This window comes from Melospiza melodia, chromosome Z (assembly GCF_035770615.1).
Source record: "Melospiza melodia melodia isolate bMelMel2 chromosome Z, bMelMel2.pri, whole genome shotgun sequence".
In the NCBI taxonomy this organism is placed as follows: Eukaryota; Metazoa; Chordata; class Aves; order Passeriformes; family Passerellidae; genus Melospiza; species Melospiza melodia.
In genome coordinates, this window is record NC_086226.1 from 43,159,566 (window position 1) to 43,185,397 (window position 25,832).

The window sequence follows — 25,832 nt, forward strand, 5'->3', positions numbered from 1 at the left end:
CTTCTCCTCCTAAAATTGAATAAACAAAACTTCCAGTGTTTTACTTGTATTGGCTATAATAAGTAAAACACCACAAATTTCATTTAACACTATGATGAGCACACAACAATGCCAAGCATCAAGACAGTGCAAGAACAGCTTAAAATAATTTAACATGTAGTAAATACTATTATGTGTATACTTGATCAGTGTGAACAAATCAAGAATTCCCTGGCTAGTGACATCTCTAGTTGTCTCATATCATTGCAGCCACAAGACGGAGAAAAAATATTGGATGGTCTGCCACCTAAAAGGATTTACTGATTAACGAATATGAACAAAGAGGTGGGATCATTTCTCAGATTCAGATTTCTGTGCTGAACAGACTTTCTCCAAGCGTTCCAAAGACATACTTCTGCCTTGCTATTCTGGTTAGTGCTGCTAAAAATCAATACTAACCATAGGCTTTAAAGCTCTTATGTTCAAAGGTTCTGTATCTGCCTGTTAATTTAAAGAGCAAAAACAACTATTACCAAATTATTCACTGATGAAAGCTCCCCACATTTCTAGATTACATTACTATAAAAAAAAATCTAGTTTTTCTCAGAAGTCTGAGTTTTCATTGGCCTAATCTATCTAATGGAAAAGTATCCATTAATCATTCTAGTTTTTAAAAACATACCAGGAGTATAAAACTTCCATTTAACTGTGGAATAAATCTATGGAAAAATTTCATTCTGAACATCTCTGAGAACAGGTAACACCCCAAAAACCAGAAATAAAAGAAATAAATAAATTCACTGCCATATTTGCAGGCCATATGTTCTCTCTTCAAAATAATTTCCATAGGCTTGAGAGGACATAATAGAAGTAACTATGTCTGAAAAGAACCCTGCTTTAAACACAGAAGACAGTTTATCTGTATTTAGGCTTTGGTTTTTTTCTTCAGTTCAAAGAACTGTGCTGTCTTTGTCTGCAGGAATTTTTGCATGGCTACTAAAGACCTAACAACCATTTTTAAAGGTAAAGTTACACTAACCTTCAACATCATCAATAAAATATTCAGAATCAGACTTGATTCTTACCATGTATACAGTGACTTATTTCTCTCTTATGTACACTTACTTACCCAAGTTGTGTGTAATTGCTTGCTGATTTGGCTAGTTTTGTCATCGACCTTGAATATGTCTCCTCTATTGTTGCCCTGCCAAAAAAAGCCATCAAAAGTACAATGAAAAATTTGAAGGTAAGAAGACTGAATACGTGTTCTAAAGGTTAAATACAGAAGACTTTTTACATGAGCTAAAAATTATTCCATTTACATGATCTCTCAAAAGCTGTACATACATTTTAAAATATACATTAGTATATTTTAAAAAATAATCTAAGAACCCTGTGACAAAACATTATAGGGAGAAGAACAAGTCAAATGCAGAAACCAAAAATATCTACAGAACAATCACATAAAACGAGGTCTTGTTTAGTCTTATTGTTGGGGGTAGGCTGTTCTTTCCTTTAGGTTCTTCACACAGTATTATCTGAGTTTAGAAACTACACAAAGTGTTCTAATATTTTCTTTTACTTGAACACACAATTTCCCTTGTCTTTTAGAGAGGCGAAATCCAAGGGTTGGCACAGATTCCCTCCTCAGAGCCTCGGCAGGGCAATTGGCACGGAATCATCTATTACAGCAGTGACTCCCTGCAAGTCCTTCCCTACTAATCTTCCTCACCCTCCTTTTATTAAAAATACAGAGTATTTTAATTTTTCACCTTAAACAATATTTACTATATAGTGTCAACTTAGATTAGGAAGCATCCTAGATATGAGTAAATACTGTAATTGTTTTTTCTTGAAAAACTTGGAGCAATTTCTTTGAGCTGTGTAATACGTTTACACAGAACACAAGAGAAGAAAAAAAGGCAGATGAAAAATTCATCCCTCTCTCAAGTGATACCATGACTATAACCTGAGACAGAAGCTTTCTTTTCTCCTGCACAACAACAGTTTACAAGCAAAAAGAATTGTCTTGTGAAAATATGAAAACAAAAGTAGGGGTATTCACCTGAAAGAGAGGAGCATGTGTTAAAACTTACTGAACTTCCAAAATAACTATCCAGTTTGTTAGTTGGAAATCTATCTGGAGAAGGTGATTAAACTGCAACATGCAACAGATAAATTTAATTTTGAATATTATCTACTGCAAAGTTATTCACCATAAAAGAAAGCCAATTCACTTTATCCTTGTTCCACATATGATCATATTTTAGATGATAAGAAAAAGTTAACTTTCCAAGGCTTGGAAATCTTGCACACTCCATAACAGCAAGCACACATGCACCAAGCATAGACAATGATTTTTTTTTTAATTGCCATGATGAACAATATATTTTGACTGATCATCTGTATAGTCTACCCAAGTTTTCCAGATTTTATAACTCAGTGACTTATTTTTTCTGTTTAAACACAAGAATTTTGACCAAAATCCATAAGCCTCTTTTTTGAACCAATTTACAGCATACTTCCCTGAACTATCTCCACAAAACTGAAGTTCACTACAGAGTATTAAACACACATCAGTAAAAAAGACTAAGAACTGAAAGATGACTAATTAGTACATTTGTCCTATCAACTGACTTCGCAGAGCACTCTGTTGTACAGGTAACAGACTATGATTTTCTTAGTAAATTAATTTTCACCCATTTGAATGTGTGTCTTTGCCTGGGATCTGCCAGACATTTAAAAGTTAAATGGAAACATCTGCATTGTTAGTTTCATCTGATCTAGAAGATTTTTTCTATGATGCTTACAGGCAATTATTGCAGAAAAACATTAGAAAGATTCCTGGAGAAAAAACAATACATTTCTGTACCTACATCTCTCCTAGAAAAGCAGCGTGATTTCTTAGATATAAAAAGTTTAGACTTTAAATGCATGCAAACACATGACAGTTCACCTACAAAATCTTCCACAAATATAAAGAAAAAAAAAAACCAACTATGCAGGCAGCTCAACCTTCTTATTTTGACTTCTTTAACAAACAAAAATTTCTACATGCTTTATAAGTGAAGCATGGCCTTTAGTCAAGGCCAGGTTGAAGGGGCATTGGACAATCTGGTCTAGTGAAAGATGTCCCTGATCACAACAGGGGAGGTTGGAACTTGATCATGTTGAACATCCTTTCTAATCCAAACCATTCTATGACTTGATGATTTTCAGAACGGGTGTCTAACCTTTCAGCAGATAGATAACCTGTCGCATTCATGATTTACCAACATTAAGCAAACTGCCTGGCAGAAAACTCACTCCTTCAGATGACAAACTTCTAAACCACAGATCCAACTGGCTTTTGGTTCTTTTAATACATGACCAGTAACAATACTGTGTCACCGAACACAGACAAGGAACAAAACTACTGGTCCTTCTAGGACATCAGGCAGGAATGGCACATACAGCATAGAAATATTATTACAAATTAATATGTTTCAAATGCTTGTTTTTCTCAGCAAAATAAGTTCACAATCTCAGAATGTTCTTAACAGAAATTTTGAAATATTTTTTAAAGAAACGGTTAAGATTACAATAATTTTAAAAGTTATTCCATATCTTACACATTTTTTCATTACCATTTCTAAGGCTGGAGAAAAGGAAACAATACTCTTCCCCAATTAGGCTACACACAACTAAAACACCGTTTTGAACAGCACAAGTAACAGAGATGGGCTTCACACACGTTTTTGTGCCCTAAGCAGTCTGTACATCCAAACATAGTGACCCATCTCTTCTTTCCATGCAAAATCACTTCATAAAAAGTATATTTTCTGACTAGTCTGGAGACTCCAACAAACCCAGCTTACTAGATGACTGCTCTACCTAGAAAGGGTAAGTACTCCAATTTGTTAAAAGTATTACCACCAACTCAGATCCGTCTCTGCCTATTCAACAGTTTTCACCCTCTTATGTATCCACTTCTGAAAAAAAAAGACAGAAAACAGCCAATTGTGTAAAAAGGATGGAAAAACAGATTCGAAATTCAAATCCATGTAAATTTAGTTTTCATAGGGAAGAGCTCAGAAATCAGGTACACAAAAGCCAAAGCATAAAAACACTAGATCTCGATGGCTCCTAATACATGTTGCCCATCCACTTAACATATTCCCAGCAGAAGACAGTACTGTATTCAGTAAAACAGTATTCAGACTATAATCTACAGAAGGAGGAGAACAGATAACTGTGTGCATCATCTCTTAACTTCTTTGCAATTAACGAATATGCAAAAGAGATCATGGACAAGAGAACTGAACCATTGTAAAATACTGCTCAAGTACTGTCTAATCCAATTTCTTTTTGAGACCAAGAATTTGGCCCATGTGAAAAAATGTGTTCTACTGAGCCATTTTTATTTCCCAGGAAATTGAATGACATCCCACAGTAGCTTCATAACAACAGCAAAGGGCTTCACTGCACACATTTGGACTCTCAAATATTTTTATTAAAGGATACCAAATATTTGAAGTCTCTCTATTTCTTTGAATCTAAACTATACGTCACAAACTACTGCTAGCTTAGGCTGTGATTGATCATGCATCCCTTATGGAAAAGAAGTATCAATTTGTTCCTCAACTGCTTTTTGTTAATTGCAGCCTGGCTTATCAAGAGGCAGCAGAAAAACAGGGCTGAAGAATACACAAGGCAGGTTTAATATCCCAATGGAAACAAGTCACTAGAAAGGACTGAATTTAGTGCAGCTGATCTGCATCATTGACATAGGTAACTTACCCTTAAGGAAAAATAGTGCAGCTCTGTCAAGTAAATTGCAACATAGCACTCAGATTCTATCTTAGTGAGTTAATGAGAACTGAATTTTTTTCATAGATCTTACAAAAGATGCTGTAAGATGACTGCATTTCTCTTTGGCACATACTGATCCATGCACACAAAAAAGCATTTCTTGAACTCTCACTGAGGATGAAGTACCCATGGGGATCCTCATGTATTCATACAGGGTCATTAATCTTTAAATGTTATTTAACACACTAGAAATAATTGGCAGAAACCTGAGCTGAAACATTTTAACATGCGGAAAAAGGTTCAAAGATTTTCTTTACTGACTGCAAAGGCTCAAAACTTAAAAGTTATTTTAAAATAATTATTTAATTTCAAAAATATTGAAATTAAAAATTTAATTTGCAGAAGCTTTATACAGATAGAAAAAAACCAGAATGCCATATTCTTTTTACTAGGGATTTTGTGCTGGAAGAACTGTCAAATTTTACTTATGTCAGTATTATAAAGCGAAGAAACCAAGTCAGATACAGTAACAAGTTATTTTTTACCTGTTTTTACTCGTTTTACCCGTTTACTTTCACCTTAGCACCAATATGAATAAAATGGAGCATGCCCAAAAAATACAACATACAGGAGACAAGAAGCAGAGAGAGTGAGACGGTTTCTCATCTAAATATGGGGGTAAATCTAAACACAAAGGTTGTAAAACCAATAAACTTAAATGTCTCCAGGTAAGGTACAGCTTAGGTCCATGATGTGATGGTATAAAAACTGAATGATTACAAAATTAAAGAAGCTATCAAAGGAAAGATTCAAGAACTCAGACGATAAAAAGCAAATATTAAAAGTGCAAGTTTGTGAAGCATTAAGCATTTATACTGAATGTGAACAGTGTGATATCCTTCTGCTTATTCGAACTCAGGTTTTCACTAGAACCCTTTGTGGCCTCATAATTCATTCTCTGATACTGGGGACTTGAAAAACAGAAGATTCCTTGGTTGTGCAGTCTTTACAAAAGGAGACATCACCTTTGGACTCTGGACCTCACCCGTTTCTACTTAGTGAAATGTTTTTTTTTGTCATTTTCTCCAACTCACTTTGAAATGACACTAATGTTAGTGCAATGGAGTATCTGTGGTGGTTATATTTTGTGGAAATTTGAAAGTACTTTTTAAACTGAGATCTATTTGAAGCCAAAACTTAAATTTTGAAGAATTCCAGTTTGATAGCTTCTACTGCAAGAAGCCAGCAGTGAAACACGTCCTCATTCAATTCCTTGCAACTATTTTCCATGTGTTATCTAGTGTCAGTAACTAAGGAAAGGCAAAATTCCAAAGTAGGCATATAAGTGATTTTGTTCAGAAGGGAAATCCTTATGTTCAATGCAGCAATCTTCTTTCACAAAGAACTAAATGCAGCACTAGATCACCTGTTTTGAAAGCTGTCATATTTTCAGATTTCAGTCCTGCTTCTTTCATCCAATATAGAAGAACTTGTGTTATTTTCTGCATATTATTTTCTTGTCCCTATGTATTACCCTCTTTCTTTAACAAAGCTGTCTCAGCTTCTGAAAGTATAATTTTTTAAAGTTTATACCAGAAGTTGCTAATAACCTAATTCCAAATCTATAGTAACAACTTTGTAAGCCTAATAATTTTTGCAACTTTAACTTATCATTTTTCTTCCTTTTTCTTCCAAATGAAAAATTTGGATTAATTTAAATAAACTGCCAGACACCTAATATGACACTTCTGGATTGTTATTCTCATCTTTAAAATGAAACCTGAAAAATTAGAAGCTTATTATTAACTGATGCTTAAGCATTCCTATTCAGTTCTAAACTAATGAAATAAGTATAGATATTCCTGTAGAATGTGAGAGGTATATTAAAATAACTGAGTTTTGATAATTGAATTTTGTTTACATATTTTGCACACTACTGTTAAACACAATGACAAACAATAAAACCTACAATTACTATATTTAAAATATAGGATGAATACTTACCTTTCTCTAATAAAATCTGCTAAGTCCTTTGTTGACAAATGTCCATGTTTCATATTGTGATAGAGGACATCAAAGCCATTGTTCCTTTCTCCCTAAAGATAAACAGAAAATAAAACTCTGAAACACAACATGCTGAACCTATGCATTTTCATAACTGCTTTTCATTTTAATCACTTCATCAGAAGTTGTTTCTTATGCTTCAGCTTTTTAGCAATTGCTGTTATTTTCCATGAATCCCATATATGTAAACTAAACTAAGATCACCTCAGCTGCTACTACTACCATTCTATCTATATATTTCTAGGTTATAATCAAAGACATTTCTGTTGTAGATTTCTAGGGGTCTTGTATTGTTTCACTTCCCATCAAATTAAACACATCCTAAATACCATACTCTCCATTTATCCTCTTATCACTTTCACTATTTTACATGAACTACAATTCAGTTAGGATTACTTGATATCCTACTTCCCCAATCCTTCACACTTCATTTCTCTTCTCCTGCTTTTCGTAACACTGGTTAAAAAATAATTGAATATTTTCCTTCTCACTCGTAGCTTCTCTATCTAGTCTTAAGTTTTAAGATATTTTCCAGTGAGTGAGGCACACCTCACTATTAAAAGTAAGACACTGCTCTAAGCACTGACTAATAAATTCAGCCATCTTATGACCTCTGGCACTATGATGAACTTCCTCCCTACAGCAAAAAGCAACAACAGAAATGAAAGAAAGGCAAGGCACAGCATCGTAGCACCGCTACCATTAAAGTTTTCCTGTCAGACCAATCTGTTCCCCTTCTCTCTCACAAAAGCTTCAGATCCATAATGATGCTTCGCTATAAGGTGCAAAGTGGGCCCTCAGGAAAACTGCATGCATGTTCAGAGTGGAAGGGAAAGAGCAGGATGTATAGCATAGAATGGAATAGACTATTTCAGCTGGAAAGGCTCTACAGCAATCATTTAGCCCAACTGATTGAGCATTTCAGGAATGACCAGAAGTTTAATCATGGTCTTGATGGCATTGTCCAAATTTCCCTTAAATACTGACAGGCTCAGGCCACTGATCACCATATCTAGTTACCCCATTCCAGTGTTTGACCATCCTCCCAGAATGAAGAAATTCCTCCTAGTGTCCAATCTGAATCTTCCTCCATACAGTTTTCAACCATTTCTACATGTCCTATCCTTACCTCCCAGGGAGAGGAGATGGGCATCACGCTGCCAATTTCCCATGCTCAGAAAGCTATAGAGAGCAATTATACCTCAATCACACCTCAGTCCCCTTTTCTCCAAACTAGAAAAGCCCAAGGTCCTTAGTGGCTCCTCACAGGACATGTCTTCCAGCACTCTCACCAACCTTGTAGTCTCCTTTTGGATGCATTCAAATAGTCCCACATCATTCTTAAAATCCTGAATTTTTAACAAAGGCAGGTCTATAATGTCAGTGAGAAAAGCCTGAGAATTTGGTCTTATACTCTTCCACACATTTCTGCCTGTTCAGTTCTGCAAAAATTTGTTTATGCAGCCATAGTGCAAACCTTATCAGGGAAATTATGCAGCTGAAAAATAAAGCTGGCAAATAAAACCAAGAACCACTGATCCAGATCACTGCAAGGAAACAAACAAGCTGTATTGCTCAGCAGAGGAGGGGGGGGCTAGGAGGAGAAGGCATTCAGGGATCTGCCATCTTAGTAAGGAGAAGTAGTCATGGTGGATGGAAAAACTTCACAGTAGCCATGGTATTAAGACCACTTCCACTAAGTTTCAAGTTGCCTTAAAGGACACCCTAGGGAGACACATAAATTTACAAATAAGAGAGAACTGAAGGCAATTTGATACAGATTACTGGTCAGGATTATTTGCTTTACTTCTTTCAAGCATTGGGAAAAGCAAAACCAAAGGAAAAAAAACACCTTAAAAAAAACATAGTTTCCATGGCTGCAGTAAACTGTAACCTGAAAAGCTGCACCAAAATTCAGATTAGTTTGGTACAAGTGCAATTACAGTCTATAAAAAGTACAAACAAAACTAAACAGAACACATGAAAATATAGCAAACTCTAAAAGGACTCTCCACAGAGCAAGGTTTTTACAAACTTGAAAAGTAAAAGAAAGATAAGAACACCAATTAGTAGAAAATTCAACTTTATTCAAATGCTGTCCTACTCAAATACCAGTCTAAATAGTTTCTTTCCCCTTTCACCCCTATTTAAACATTTTTCTTTGTAGTTTAAAGCCCAATAACTCTGAATACTGGTGCACTAACTTATTAACTTTAGGTAGTTACTTAATATAAACCTGGAATGCCACTGCATTATAATTAAGACTACACTGGTATTTTCAATTAGAATACAGAATATAATTCTTATTTAACTTCTCCAAAGTTGTTACTGTACCCTAATTTATAGATAAACATTTACAGATAAACGTTAGGCATTTCTTCCTGAAAAACTAGTAAAATTCTCCTTTGTGAAATGTTCTTTGCTTTAAGGTGTTTTTTCCAGCTAAACCAACATGTTACCAAAATGTGCTGAATATAGGCCGCTTATAAACTTTTCATAATAGAAGCTTTTAAATGGGCCTTTTCTACACTGGAGTTCCTTAAATTTCCTGCCAATTTAGAAATGCGGGAAGGATAGCACAGCCATGACCCAGCCTCTGGCTGCAGCCTTCCTGATAAACCGTCAGAAATGTAACCACACAAATCTTTAGATAATGAAATGAGCCTGAACAACCAACTGCCATCATTATCTTGTTCTCTAACTGTAACTGAAGGTTACTGCAAAGGAAATAATTTTTCCACTTAAATTACGTTTTCTAATAAGTACTATTATTTTTCCTGACTTCACAATGAACAGTAGAAAGCACAACAGAGAAACAGAACAGATACTTTTCTCAACTGAGTCCCCTGAAAGCCTCATCTCTTATACACTATCAACGGTTATCGGAGGTTAAGAACCTATGTGCAAAAGACATTAAAGTTTAAACAAAGCAGTAAGTCAAAAGCAGGCTCACAGATTTGAGGGCCTATTCGATTTAAGTCTGGCACACCTAAAAGACATGTCTTCACTTGTAAATATAATGTGAAGTACAAGGTATATTACCTGTATCAGGCTCTATCTAAAAGCACAAACATCCAGTCTTCAAAACTCTTCACATGACCAACAGTTCCAAAGACTAACCTGATGACGATTCTGCTCGTGTTTGGAGACATGTATGTAGCCAAACCAAATTAAGTACACTGGGTCAATGCAGAAAGCCATACAGCCCTTCCACAACTTCTCCATTTGATAGTTATATTCATAAAGAGCGGCAATCAGTTAAGGCTCTGTATTTAGCATAATGAGACAGATGTATGTGGTGGGGAAAGGAGAACTTGCTTAATTTCGAAAAGCTAAGTATTTATCCTCCTACATGCACATACACCAGCAACACTGTGTGTGTTTTGGCTGTATTTTCTCAACATTTCTCCTTCCCATACATACTGTATAGAATTCTGTACATGGAAATTTTGTGTCTTAGACACTTTTTCTTCAGTGGGTGTTATTACTTGCTCCTTTCTAGTAGCAGCAGTAATAGTTGTGATCACTGGAAGACCATTACTGGCCTACTTAAAAATAAACTAATGCAGCACATAGCAGAGGGAACTGATGAAACCTTCCACTCCCATTAATAAGCAAATACCATTCACTAGTATAACAGACAGTTAAGTCAGATGCAGATTCTTCTTCCACAAGTTGCATAGTGGAGAAAGACAACCTTCTGTCGTCATGTATAACATCAAGCTCTGGGTAACCGACTTCCAGATCAGTTTAAAAGACCATTCCGAATGTAATTTTTTAGGTAAATCATGATCTGTTGAGGGTGAACCTGTCATTAATCAATAAAAAAACAAATGTAAAACTGTGTATAAGAGTGGAAAATGTAATGGGTCCTCTCTCCATATAGGCACCATTTGATTACTCTGAAATTCATTAGCAGTTTTCTCCTTCTTACTCAGAGCTAACAAAACTCTCTTCAGAAGATGGTGCTTGTTGTGAGACTTCCTATTCTATACTAGTGTAAGAAACCACTTCCATATCTACAGCATAGATGTCCCCTGAGAGCAAGTCACTAGAGAAAGCAAGACTTTAAATACGAGTAAACACTTAAATAAGCCTACAACGAAGCATTAGTGACCAACTTCATACTCAAAACAAATTTAAGTCACGGAAAGCAAGAGCAATCAGTCCTTCCATTTCCCTTCATCAAGAACTAGTTGCAAAGATTTCCTCATGGAAATGAAAGTAGCCCTGTCAGCAAATGTGTAGTCAGAAATCAGTATTTCGTTGACTTCTGCATAACAGGAAACACATTACAGGAACTCTGCGTGACTGAACTACTTAAAATACTTCACGTTTTTAAGAATAAGTTTGTTTGTTGCAATAAAAATAATTCTGAATTTAAAATGCACATTCAGTAAAATACCCAGAAATTTCTAGGCAATCTGAAGCAGCATTTATTTTCTGTATTTCAAATCAAATTGTTTCAGTGCAAGCTCTGTCTCCTTTGGATTAAAACCATTCAATAGTAATATCTCTTAGTGTAAAGAAGTTGTACTCTGTTACACCATTTTCAATTTACCCAGTCCAAATAACTGGTTACATTAAGCTTTCTCTGACTGGTCAGATACTAAATTCAGGACTAGGCAAACTTATTTTAGATGCTCTGACAAACACTGTTGTCCTGTTCTTTAAAGTGTTAATCCTTGCTGCAGTTTCAAATAAACAACATATCTTCCAAGCTTTCTACCTAGAAAATTATTTAATTTAATGGGCCCTGAATACCTAAAAATACCCATGTGATTAATATTATGGTCTTACATTTTTGAAAGTTACATATCTGTAAGTTTCAATTTGTGAGTGTCTGAAAGAACTGTAGAAAACTGAGAGCACTGAAATGTGAAAGAAAAGCAGTCATTATCTGCTTACACAGGCAATGCATCTTCTTCTGTTCTGAAAGTTTTGAGAAGACTGTCAACTTCAATTTCCACCTTCCTGTTTCAACCTATCAAATAAAGATCAACTCCAGAGAAGCTCTATGCATATGAGAAAGGACAGAGATTTCCCACCACATATAGGTAACTAAAAATATTTAAATATTTTTTAACTAACAGATGGAAGGCAGCCAACTCTCGCTACATGCACACATACAGAGAGGATACTAAGTAAATATTGCACAACAGCTCTCCTGAAAAAGAGCATCCAGCTGTATGCCCAGCAGAAGAGTAGTGCTGCAAAGACATATGAATGTATCTCCAGATGTCAACATGGCAAGTCTTTGTGCCACTCATATACTCACAAGTTTGTAAGACAATGCATTCTTACCCTTAATAGAGCAAGCTTCTTCACAAAGCTATAATTATTAAACCGGGATACTGCCAACCTTTATGCTCCACAAAAAGTATTTGGGAAAAACAAACCCAAATCTTCAACACAGCCATTCTCAATAGCTACCAGTAAAGCGATCAATTAAAGAAATTTTAAAAATTGTCAAAGCAAATTTATACATACGTTTTTATATGCCAGAACTTCCAAAGTTATCAAGTACAGAGTTACACAGAAACCAGCTTCAGCTATTCACAGAACTTCCAATAGTTTAATTAATTTGGTTAATTTTAAACAATTCATAAACAATCACTGACAGGTTTGGAAGGTGCTTATTTTTCTTGACTTGTCTTTAAACTGTCATAAGAATCACCTGCACTGTTAAGAAAACTGTAAATCAATGATAAACAACACTTTCTATACTCCTATACCAGTAACAGTGTACTCGAAGGGACAAAATGTAGCTATGTTTAACAGAAATGGTTTGTGATAGTGTTGCCTTTAAATTACGACATTGTTGTGATGTAGCACATACACAGCAGTAAGCATGCGGTGTTTTATGACAATACTAATTAGGAGTTCGGAATACTTGGACACGTGACTTGAATGCATAAAACTCAAGTCATAAGAATCCAAGCCACTTACAGCCTGTACTACTTGTTCATAACTTTTGATACTCAAAAATATCCTCCTGGCTTGGAAAATAGCTCTAGAATGCATTAGCAGACCCTTACATTTTTGAGGCAATAGTAAATTTTTAAAGTGACAGTAGAGGAGTCTGCACTCCAGGTTTCCACATCCTGAAAACAGTCTTATTTATCTCTCATTGACCTCTTACAGAACATTGAAGACACAGCAGGCTCATCCAATTTTCTTACATCCTCTCAGAACAACAAAACCAAAGTGTGCAATTATTTAAACACTTTCAAAAGCAGTGCAAGAGGAAAGCCTCAGGATAATTTTCAAGACTTACAACAAAGAAGGTAAGATTTGTTTTGCTTACATGAGCACATTTAGGAAGACAGCAGCTTAAATATGTGTAAGAAATTGATACACTCATACAGATGTCACTCCCCTTTTCAATAAAGTCCCTTCAGTTTCTGATCTCTTTTCCTATTACAGCAAATTACGAAATCAAGGGAGAGCATCATACAGCTTAAGATCCAGACTTTCGTTTCCAATGCACAATTTCAAATTTATGACAGCATCTATGTAAAATAATTGAATATTAATTATGTTTTGGATACATTTTTAAATCAGTGCTTTAAAAAGCATATCAATCCTATTCCATATTTCCAAAAATATTTTGTCTGGAGTTACCTAGAAGGGTAAGGAAGAAATGACAAGACAATCCTCATGAAGTTTTACATACTATCACCTTCCTTTCTCCTTACAAGTTTCTATTCATTATTTTTAGCCATTATGCATTCAGTGCATTTTCATGTATCTTCTAATTCCCATCTTAACTTTACCACCACAATTGAGAGCCTACATGGATTGCTTCCCAAGTCTTCCAAAGCAGTAGCAATTCTGAACAATAACCTATTCTGAAATGTTAGTGCAAATGAAGACGACTAATGATTAAAAATGCATAAACCTATAATTTATGCCTAGTTCTGAGGATATACAAAAATTCAATACTTTCAGATTTTACAAATCCATCATCACAGTTAATCTTGGAAAATATTCATCCACAGCAGGAAACACAGAACATTCCCTACGCCTTTTAATTTTACTTCTATACAAAATAAAACTCTGTGTATGGTATCACAAAAATTTCTTGGTTAAATTTTGCAAGTTAAGACCCTGTCTAATGTCTTTATAATCACGGCAAGACAAACACAAACAAACTTCTTGTCCTACCTTGTGTAATTTCTGACATATGTGAAAAACCTGTACTAACAGAAGAAATCACCCATGTCTTGGCACTCATTGGCAAACCACACTAGGGGTTTTGCTGACAAAGCTATAGGTAGAGACTCTTTAAAGCAGAAAGAGAGAAATGAGAACCTGAGGTAGATATCTTCCACCTCATACTTGCTGGAAGCGTTTGTGAAGACACAAACGTGGAAACAGAACATACGGGAATGGACCACTGCCTTCACCAATTTAACTTACTAACAAAACAAAGCAACTGATCAGACAGTTAAATGAACATACTACAGTACATAATGAAGCTTAATACAGTACATAATGAAGTATAATGAAGCTTAAACTCAATTTCAGTTGTGATAGCTGAATAAACAACTTCTGTTTTGCTTTAATGTTAGGAGAAGATAGAAGCTTTTCTAACCAAAATGCATCTTTTTATATTAATTTTAATCTTATTTTAATGAAAGATAAAATTCTTCCACGTTAGTTTAATACTGATCTCCCACACTGAGACTTCAAATTAAGCAGATTTGTATGCCAAGAGAGCAAATCTAGTATCTCTGGTCATTAAATTTTAATAGTATGTTGAAAGCAAAGGAGTCAAAACTAAACATAAGACTGCAAATAAAACATAAACTTGAGCTATGCCCTATATTCCGGAACAGTGTAATTGTGAAATTAGTTTTTTCCTGAACTTTAAGCATAACTGTTGCTTACAACTAGAAACGCATGCATCTAAAGATATTTTCACTTCAGGCTCAAACAAAAACAATTTTTACGTTTCTGCTACATCTTGGTAGAGAGGCACAAAAAAAATTAAATAAGAAGCAACTTTGTAAACAGTCTGGTGACTATGGGAACACTTATTTTAATGTTTCAAACCAGCAAAGGTCACAATGAAAACTAGTTGCATGTCACACGAAACTCAATCCATTTAATTTTTTTATCCATATTTATTTACCCACTTCAAAAAGCAGATAACTGCGCAGAGATGACTTATAAGATCGCACGTCCAAAGGAGGCTGGAAAGCCTGTTGTTTCCCTAAGCCGGCCGCTGCTCGTCTGTACCTCCTCACGGGCACATAGAGACGAGCTACCGGTACAAAAGCGCGGAGCGCGAGGCGCGGTTTTCCCTCTGCCCGTGCTGTTCCTCGCACAGCACCACGACTCACGGCAGCCCAAATCAGCCCCGGCACCGTGCTGACTGCGAGCGTCGGACCCCTGCGCACAGACTGGCGTCCGCGGATCCCTCGGCCCAGCGCCTCATGGCAATACCCACCCCATCCTATCCTGTCCCATACCATCCCATCCCTCTTCCCGCCGTCTCTCCGCAGCGGAGCCCGAGCACGGCGGCGCGGGCAGGGCCGGAGGTCCCCTTGCCATGCCGCAGGTTGCAGGTACTCCGCTCACCGCGGCCCAGCCCCGCCGAGGCGGGCGCAGCGGGCACGAAACCCCGGCCGCAAGGCCCCGGCTCAGTCCCGGGGGTGGCGTAAGAGCCGAGGCTGCTCTCGCAGCGGGGACTGCGGCTGCCCTGCGCCGCGCCCTGCCCGTTCCGCCCGCGGCGCGGCGTCACCGACCCCGCGGCGCTGCCCTACCCAGAAGCTCTCCACGAAGTACGCCATCCTTCCTCCGCCGCCCGGCCACCGGCGAGCCCAGCCGCGTCCGCCGCAGCCGCCGAGACGCGACGGAGGAAACGGGCGCCGCCGCCGCGTTCCGCCCTTCCCGTGACGGAGCAGCCGCCGCCACCGCCGCCGCTCTCGCCCCGCCCGGCCCCGCGCCTGCGCTCGGCCGACGCCGCTGCTGCGCAGGCCCGGCAGCGCTGGGGGCGGAGGGCGCCCTCTAGCAGGGGCGGCGGGAGGCGCGCGCGGCAAGCTCGGGCTCGCCCCGTGAGGGGCGGGAACGGCCGCGCGGAGCGGCACCGCGCACCGCGGCGACGAGAGGCCTGCTGCTAGAAGGGTCCTCACCCTGCGGGTCCGGGCACTGGTAGAGGCTCCCCAGGGAATCCCTCACAGCACCAAGCCTGACCAAAGAAGCGTTTGAACAACGCGTGTCACGAGGACGCAATGCGATTCTTGAGGATGTCCTTTACAGGCCTAAGAGTTGGACTCGACGATCCTTCTGTCCCTTACAACTCAGAATATTCTGTGATTCTGTGAAGTGGCTTCACAACCAAGTCTTATTCCAGCCAAGTAGAGTAAGGTCCTTGAAAGCAAGGTCCTTGATGATGACTAGTCCCGCAGGGAATTTTGCTGATAAACCATAGTCTGCCCTCCTAACAGCATTGTCCCACAGGATTTTACAGTTCCAGTGGCATACTCCTAACAAAGATGTGTCTTACCTAAAGCCAAAGTGTCTGGAGAAACTGATTAATTCAGGTCTTCACCTTCTTCAGTGATGGTTCAATCTGTAGGCCATTCCTTGACTCAATACGGAGTATTAGCCAGCAGGGGTGATGCCAATTATTGGTCCAGAACACAGGGCCACTCAAGTGCCACCTGTGGCCAATCTGTACCTGGCTCGTTTTCCGTGTGTGTATATACATATATATGGATAGACAGACAGATAGATAGATAGATAGATTAGATTAGATAGATAGATGGATAATCTCTGTTGCAGTGTCAGCACCACTGAACTCTTTGTCGAACTCTCCAGAGTTCCTGTTCTACCTTAATAGGGTAATTCCTTGCCCAAGACAGCAGTTATGTTTTCATTATCAACTAAAACTAGAGGGCCAGGTCTAAGCAGCAATGTGAGGGGCTGCAGCTCATTTCCCAATGCAAACATGTGGTAAGTGCTCTATCCCAACCTGACCTGTGGTTTTGTCAGCACAAAGTTTTATCCAAACCAGAAAAGGTAAGATGGTGATATTGTCAGATGAGTGTTCAAGGAGCTCCCCTCCCTTATGGAAACTCTGTTAGTTCTGGTGTGAAAAACCTTGCCTTCTTTCACATTGACACTAACGGGTTTTGCACTTTGTTCTGTGTGTTATTGGGTAAGGCATAGAGCAGAACTTCCAAGTTATCCCTCAGAACCTGATGAATTCACCAACTTGTATAAAACTTATGCTGATTAAAGACTTCCATGAAAGAAAATGGTTAGGAAAAATGTTGTTCAGAAGTTTACAAAGCTGCAGAATTTAATCTAGCTTTACTACAGATATTTTCATGGAGGATGAGCAGTATCATTCTGAAATGGTATTACAATTATTGGTAAATGGCTGTACCTTTATTCCATCCATTTTGTAGCTCCATGGTGAGTTTAGAAGTTCCTTTGTTTCTAGCAATGTTCTCCCAAAGTTCCAGTGTATGCCAAGTTGGTAAGTTGTCAATAAAGAGAAAACTCCTGTATCTTTCACAGGACAAATTTCTTTAAAAGTCCCAAGACTCTTAGATCTGGATCTCATTCTTTTGATAAGAGGAGCATGTGTACTTTCATTTTAAACATTAATAACATGCTGTAGTGATGCAGATAGGTAAAACTTTACAGAAGGAAGCCTTATGAAATCATGGCTCACTCCTGTTACTTTGGCTAAGTAGAAAAGACCACTGGGAGCAACTCAACTGAATAAAGAGATAGAAAAACAAGTTGTATAACCATTGTGCGTTCACATTGTTGTGTATGGTGGTTTGGTTGGATGATGTTTGTTGTATTTTAAAAGTATGTAACTGATAAAAGGCTAACTGCTTAAAAATACCCGGGTTTTGCAATAAATGAGTTCTCTTTTGCACCTGCCTGGGGACACTGCATTGCTCTGTCTTGTGACACCATAGGACTACATTTGAAGAACACTTCTTTAGTTCTCTTTTTACTTAATATAAGTAAGCAGTCTGCATTATGATCTGTTAAAAAAAAAAAAATCCACAGAAAAACCAGGGCCATGATTACAGTACATTCTGCAGTGTGTATTGCAATCTTAAGGATGTACACCAGGACAGACCAGATAAATGCCACATGAGTAGAGCTGAAGCTTTTCATTCCATAGCAGATAGACATACACCTTTCACAGGGGCAGATACTAAGCTATGACAGAAGCAGTCTCAGGTTCACTTCTACGTTTCACAAAAAAGTTCCTGTCTTCCATATTTTCAAAGCTATATAGTTCTCCCTTATGTGCTGCTATAGTAGATATGAAGCAACTGTTGCAGTTCTTCAGCAATCTGAATCCATGACAGAAATATCAAACCCATCCTCAGGTTTTCAACCGCTTTCCACATAAATTTGAGTGAAATGCACAATCTTAATGTAAAGGCACACTCCAACATAGGTACAGTTATACAGAAAAACACTTTGATCTGTACCATGATCAGGATTGAGACTACATTTCGAGATTTTTCTACACAGAGAAATCCATAATGGACTACTAAATGTGGAGACAATGTCCTTTTTTCTGGAAGTCTCTGATCTGCAGTTAGTGAAGTCTTTGAAAATAGTGTCTTTGCAATAGTGTCATTTACAGTTCTCTAATCTTATCTCTTCCCTAGGTATTGGCTGCCAAGGACTGGACACTAGGTTAGGTAAGACTTTTTGTCCCAGTACAGTCATTCTTTTGTTCTCCTTCTGTAATGGAGGCAGAGAGAAAGGGACATTATTTTGAAAGCCATAAATACACAGTGAGTCCTGTATAATAAAACAAGAATTCCTTGCATATTTTCAACAGGGCTCATGGAAGATCAAAATAGTTTTCTGGATTGCTGATTTTTTAATAGTTTAAAAAAGCAGTTCTTCTCATCATCTACATGAGCGTAAGGTTAAAGAACCATCACAACAAACCTCCCTGGAAGGGTACGAAGAACTAAAGACACATCTTAGCTAGACTAGTTTACTAGTTATATTTTATGTCTTGGTTTTACAGAATTTTAGAAGAAACACTCTGGAATGAGTTGCTTCCCCTTATAGGCTTAACCAACTCTTTTCCACCTACGAGGAACGAATACAACTAGAAGTAAGCGAAAAAATTATAATTTACTAACAATCAGAACAGCAACAGGCAAGGAATAACAGTAAACAATTGCTAGATACAATATTGCTACATCTCACAGAGTACCTCCCCACCAAGGTGGCTCCCCCCCAGCCGAGCACGTCTCATGGACAAAGGGAAAGAGTGCCAGTCCTCCCTCTGCTCACTGCTCTGCGTATCTCCCTGATAGCTGGAGCTCCTACTGGCATTCTCGGATCACGGGACTAGAACTCATGTAAGGACTTCACTTTTCTCTTGCAGGAGATGGTAGGGCAGGCAAGAAATGACAGCTGGGCTAGGGTGGCTTGTGGTCTTCTCTCCTCAGCTACGTGCTGCTGGTAGAATTTGCCCCGAGGCAGACCAAGACCACTAACTGCAGCTTCTCTGAGATGAGAAAAAACTAAATCCCAAAGAGAACCCAAACCTGAAAAGCCTCTGTCCACACAGCCTCAGCTATACAGCAAGAAGCCAAGGGCCAAAAAAGCAGCCAGAGAGAGAGCTCTGCCTCAGCAAAATGAAAAACCCAGCAAGGCAAAAATCAGGCAGTCAAAGAGGCTGAGCTGCCTGCAAAAACCGATTTAAAAAATGCTCACACCTCCCCAATTCCATTTCCGGCTGCAGAGTCTTAAAGAGACAGTAACAAAATTTGGGCACAGATAGATCTAGAATACAGTAACATTCCGGGTTACCCATGGCAGAAAATAATGCTAGGATTTTTTAAAAAGTACAGCGTTCGGCATTAATATAGATTGAATACATGTTAAAGGAGGCGTTTAGCTCAGTTCCTCTTCCAGAAAGAGTATCCCTGATCGTGCAGCTTGTTACCTGCATCTCCACATACCTATTCTCCCATATTTCCAGCTTCTAGTTTTATAAGTGTTAATATTAACTTACTTTCAACAGAAATAAAGATTGTATTTTGGTTTTATTTATAGCAACTAAGTTAATTTGTTTTATGTCTAAGCCATCTGAAAATAAATTATAAACTCTAGGTAAAATAACCGTATTCAATTACCAGTAAAATTCTTAATACATGAATTGCATGTACTAATTTTAAGACTTAAAAAAAAAATCCAAACAATTGCCAAAAATAAAACTGATTATTATGTAACTTATTGCCATAATGAGTAGCCACTGAGCTAGTTGACATTTAAAGACCCTTATAAATTAGAAAAGTTAAGAAACAGATTCAAATAAAATGTATACTCTAACACTACTTTAAAGAGGATCTGAAGAAGCAGATGGAGGTATTTTATAGATCATATACCTATTTCATACACTACATTGAGAATACACCCTGGAAAACACATTTTCTTTCTTTATTGCCTCTGCTAAAAGAACTTCTCAAAAGTCTATAGTTGTATTTGGAAGACTGCAAGCAGCACAAGGGGATATAAAAAGCCAGAGTTGTTTACCACTGTGGTGGAGAACAAAAGATGAAGTGAAGACAGAGTGAATTGTTAGCAAAGTCCTTTTAAAGAGTTGTTTCAGTTAATAATTCACTTGCTTATGACCTACACATCACCTTCATTACCAGATATTTACTGCAGCCTTTTCGTACAGAAAGTGTAACAAAATCCCATAGGCAAAATGTTAGCGCTGGTAAAACTTAGGAAAAAAAATCTGGAAAAAGAGATTATAAAGTTATCAGCAAATACAGCTAACTTGAAATAATTTATTCAAAGGGAATTCTCCCACATAATCTTAATACAGGCTAAGTCCTTTTCTGAAATACATGCATAAACTGAAAATGTAGTCTGATGAGAGAATGCTGCTGGGAGAGAACACACATCACACCTTTTGGTAGGATGGGCGTTTCTAATGTTATTTCTAAGTATTAGACGAACAAAAGTAATTGTCAACAGAGTCATAGACATGTTATTACAGTAAGAGATCAACTGAATTTCTTTAAACCTGGTGCAATATTTCATCAAAATTATTTCAAAGTAAGGAATAATATACATGTTCTGTTGAAGATTTGCAGCAACTTTTAATGACACAGTTTCCTACATCCCTGGAATTATGTATTCCATTAGGCTGCATCATCTGACTCTAACTGTATAGTTAACTGCATGCTTCTATTGATCTGGACACCAAGCTTGATCTTATCCCATTCATTAATTCAAATTACTTAAGATATGAAGCCAACAGCATTATTTCACAATAAGTCACTTGGTGTTAATGGTCTGCCTTTATAACTCTTCTGCCAAAAGCATGTCTCATTAAATCAACCATCAATCAAACGGAAGGCTCAGAAAGTGTTAGTAAACATTAGCAACAACAAACCAGAACAGCTAAGTATTTGAAGATTCCATTTTGAATTCTTGTCCCATTTCAGTCCTGCATGAAATATTCTGAGACTAACATATTCAGGAGGTGCATTACTACAGTAACACCACAGTGAAATTTTAAATCTATATTCTATGTAAGATAGGGAATTAACAGGATAATTATTATGCAGCTGTAACTGAAGTTTTAAATCTATAGTCTATGTAAGATGGGGAATTAACAGGATAATTATTATGCAGCTGTAACCTAAGGAGTACATTCAGTGGTTAGTTGAACTCATATTCTTGACACCTTAATATTTTTAATATTATATACATGCTTACTTACCTCCCAATATGTGAATCAATTAACTTGGAGCAGCAGATTATTTGCAGTCAACTAGTAATAATAACCTAAATGAGAAAAAGAGGACTGATGTATTTGATACACTGAAATTCAATGAAAAGTGAAGTGTTTAGAAGAGCAAGCTCTGACTGTAATTACTTAGCACCAAAGTGCTCCACAGTACACCACCAACTGTTGTGGTGCTCTGATCACAAAGATCTTCTCCACTCTTGTTATAATATACAACAGAAAAGGTAATTGGTGGAAGGGTGTGAAGCCAAGCTAATAAGATTATGTGGTATCTCTAGAAAGTGCTCTTAGGACAACATATATAAGAAAAGATGGTACTTGTGTTCTTAATAAGCCAAAGACAGTTTAAAAGTATTACTATACTAACAGAAGAGCAACTGACTGGGATTCATGTAAATGAAAAAATGAAAGATATTGGTCTGGACGGGTATTTTAGCTGCCTAGGTGGGAAGTAGCCAATGAAATATTGTGAAAAAAGTGAAATGATTTGGCTATACAAATCCTTAACTAAGACTTAACATTAAAAATCAGAATGTCAGTATTGACAGGATGGTCAGTGAATGACTTGCATTTGGGCAAAAGTAATGGTATGTGAAAATGATTCTTACCTTTGAGTCTTAACATCCATGACACACTGATGCCTACCTACTGGCAGCCACCAGCTTTAGCAAACAGAAAAAAAATGTGAACTTCAGTGTCCTTGTCACTTCAATAAAACTCTTCAAACCTAACTCCTTCTGAAGATGTGTAGTAACAATTTAGGCCTCCTATCTGCTCACACAGAAGACAGTGGAGGTTTATTTTTTGTTGGTTTTATATTTGTTTTTATTTTTTCTGTGGGTTTTTTGTGCTTGTTTGTTTTAAAGGTACAAAAGTAGTCAAGATGCATATGGGTCTTAATCAGAATAACTAAACTCTGAGTTATTACATCAGGCAATTGTCTGTGTTAAACACTGCCTTTTTTCATGGAATGAGAAATTTACCTGACTGAGTGAATGCTAGCAACACAATTCAGAGCATGGTCTACGGTTCCAGCTGGCTTCCATCTGGTTTTGGCCCAATGATGAAAATGGGTTTTGTGTTCAAGGATAAGGAAGATGGAGATAAACAAAGTTAAAATTGCCTACATACTCCTGTGGCAGAGTACTACTAGAGAAAGTGATGCAACTGTCTTACTGCCTTATGCTAAGATATGCAAAGAATTTTTAAAAATGAACACTTTAATTTTTAATTTGTCCTGTGGTAATGTGATTTTCCACAGCTACAAGGAAAAAGTGCATATATTTACACATATGATTCCAAAATGTTTATTTGAGCATGTACATTTCAGAATGAAAAACATATATGCAAGACAATGACCATCATTACATTAAGGAGGAAAAAACCCTACCATGTAAAATGACTCAAAACCTCCATTTGAGATATGATTTTATTAAAAGAAGACACTGAAAGATGTGTTTCTAGGAAGAAAAATACATTAGTTGTAAAACAGTTTTCCACTATTTTTTGGTTTAGTTCATATGCAAAATCCTTCTTAGAATGGTATCCTTCACTGTCTTGAGTTTTCAAACTACAGAACCCTTCAGTTTTTATACCTGTAAGTCACAGAAACTTCTCAGTAAGTCAACATAAATGTAAAACTAAAAGATAGCTTGAGAAAACTGTAAATTAAATATACACTAACCTGTAAGACATTACTTAACAATAATTCCAGGGTAAAAGGACAGGTAAATAAATCTCACTTCCCTTTGTGTAATTTATCAAAGAAATAAAATTCTATCTAGTATTTCTATTAAACAAAGAGAATGCAGAGAGAAATAATGGAAATTTTAAAACTATTGGCATAAGTTACAGTAACACTGCAGTAGTTATGCATCCAAATTAACCAGTATGCTTTAAACACAGGAAGATTTTGAATTCCCCTGTATATTTAATACAGGAAATTGATGACCATTCACTTTGCCAAGAGGCATGAAGAAAAGGAAAAAATAGGTCAAACTGTCATATATAAAATGTATATATATATAGTATAACATTTTTCCTATTTTTAATATAATTTGAAGTATGGAAATACATATTTCCATATATTTCAAAATTATAAATGAATATTTGAAAAGTAGTATTTATACCTGAAGACACCTATATATATATAAAAAGATAAATATATATCTATAAATACCTCCATTTTAATTTTTACAATTCAAAATGAAGTCTGGTAGACAAAGAGTTTGTGTCACCAAAAAAACCTCCGAAAAACTGTGACTCAGAAACAATTCCTTTTATGGCTTCACCTATACATCTATTTATTAATACATGTGCAGTATAATTAGATCTGCTTTGCTTGAATTGAATGGATTATAAGAAACTACTTAATTTTAAGTCTGTCATTATTCAGATTAACATTTGGATGTCTTCTGAGAGGTTTTAATAGTCTATACTGCTCATTTTATGCAGAACAAAGGTAAATGCCTGTGAGAGATCAGTCCTTTATCATTCAGTCTGTTTCATTGTGAATCATTCTGGGAAAACAAAAGTTACCAACAACTAGTCTGTGAACACCCAACAGACATAAATTATTTTCTACACACCCTACGCCTATTGAAATGCCTCTTCACTCGAATACAACTTTAAATGCCTTTTTTTTTTAAATAAATACCATGACATAAACTTATGTTCAATCTCTTGAACCTTTCCACAAGCTTTGTAACACTAATTTCCTGTACTCAAAACATACTTCATCCTCTTATTGTTTTTAAACACAGGTAGTAATTAACCTCACACTCAAAATTAGAGGCTTAAAATCAGGTGTTGAGCTGATAGTAGAAGTCTTGAACAAACTACTGACAGCAGTACGTTGAACATAAGGTGAGTGGGAATTCCTGTTTGAAAGTAAGCTAAAGTTTTCCACTCCCCTCCTACACAGCCACTGATATGTTCAGCCACCGGGAACGGGTATTTCTGCTAAGCAACTTGGTCTCTACACTGCTATTCCATGGCCTTCTCTTGTTTCAGGAAATGAAAGTCCTTCATTTAAACAGTTTCAGCCAAGTGTACAAGTAATTAGTTATATTAGTAATAAATTTAATTATAGTATTTATATGTATGCACTTTATTGCTGTATTAGTCAGTTGCTTATATAGTGTAATGACTAAGTTCAATAAAATTATGAATAGATAAATAATCTGTGCTAGACACATGTCATGGTCTAAGTTGTCTACATGCTATTGATCAAGTGTTAAATATTGGAAGTTCATAAAATCATAAAATGTTCAACATCATAAAATGTTCAACGCTACATGTGTGGATTGAAAGAAACCGTTGTTTTGTATTTTAGAGACTTCTAATCTATAGAACTTCCTGAAGTTCTGTAAGGACAGCTCTTTAAATAGTTTGTATTACCATGATCCCATGCAAGCTAGATAAAATTAGACTAAGACCACTGCAAATTTTGGTTCAAGGTCTTGCATAATTTTAATTTATTTCTAGTTTACTCATTGTTTAATTATTCACATTATTGATAGCCCAGGAAATAAGCACAAAACTTTTCTCCCCTTTCCCATTTGGTTAGACTTAGCAATTATCAACTGTTTCAAGAAACATAGTTAATGTACATTTCTCAGTAGTAAAGCAGTTATAGTTATCAACCAACAGGTTATAATTTCAATCCGCCTAAACCTCCTTTTTAAAAATTGATCTACCCTCAAGCAGCGTGAAGTATCTAAACTAAGTTAACATTAAATTATCCAAAGACCATTCTCCTTCAGATAAAACAAAAATCCTTAATTCAGAGATACGAGAATCTACACATGTGAATTAGAAGAGTGTACTACTGGGTCAGGAAAAACATAAATTGAACAATAAATTTCAATCATTCATCAAAAATTGGAATGCAACGTCTATATTTCAACAACTTTATTAACATAGTCAAGCAGTGATTAACATTCACATCTATTATGTCACATCATACAAATGTAAATACAAAATTACTACAGTACAATATATATTCTCTGCATGATCCAAAATATTTGGTGGCCCCAAAAACTCTTTTAAAATTCAGCAGCTTATCAAAAATTAAAACCATATTCTATTTAAAATGAAGTTCTGTTAGCACTAGGCAGACTTCAAGAAATATCACTCAATTTAGTACAGTTTGAGAGGTTGCAGGAGGATATGTTTGAAGGAAACATTCCGACATTGTGGCAGATACAGAAACATAAGATTT

At 36.7% G+C, this 25,832-nt stretch overlaps 1 protein-coding gene across 6 annotated transcripts in view; it reads right to left on the minus strand.

The window, feature by feature from the left end:
* FCHO2 (FCH and mu domain containing endocytic adaptor 2) overlaps nucleotides 1-15,704 on the minus strand; it is an 86,313-nt gene extending 70,609 nt beyond the window's left edge. For all 6 annotated transcript variants that reach the window (XM_063180067.1, XM_063180071.1, XM_063180066.1 and 3 more), the window contains exons 1-3: nucleotides 15,606-15,704; nucleotides 6,775-6,866; nucleotides 1,109-1,183 (exon numbers count right to left, since the gene is read on the minus strand). In XM_063180067.1, coding sequence (XP_063036137.1) covers nucleotides 1,109-1,183; nucleotides 6,775-6,866; nucleotides 15,606-15,632 — 194 coding nt within the window. In that variant the 5' untranslated portion in view covers nucleotides 15,633-15,704. The remainder of the gene's footprint in view (nucleotides 1-1,108; nucleotides 1,184-6,774; nucleotides 6,867-15,605) is intronic.
* Nucleotides 15,705-25,832: the final 10,128 nt, after the last annotated feature.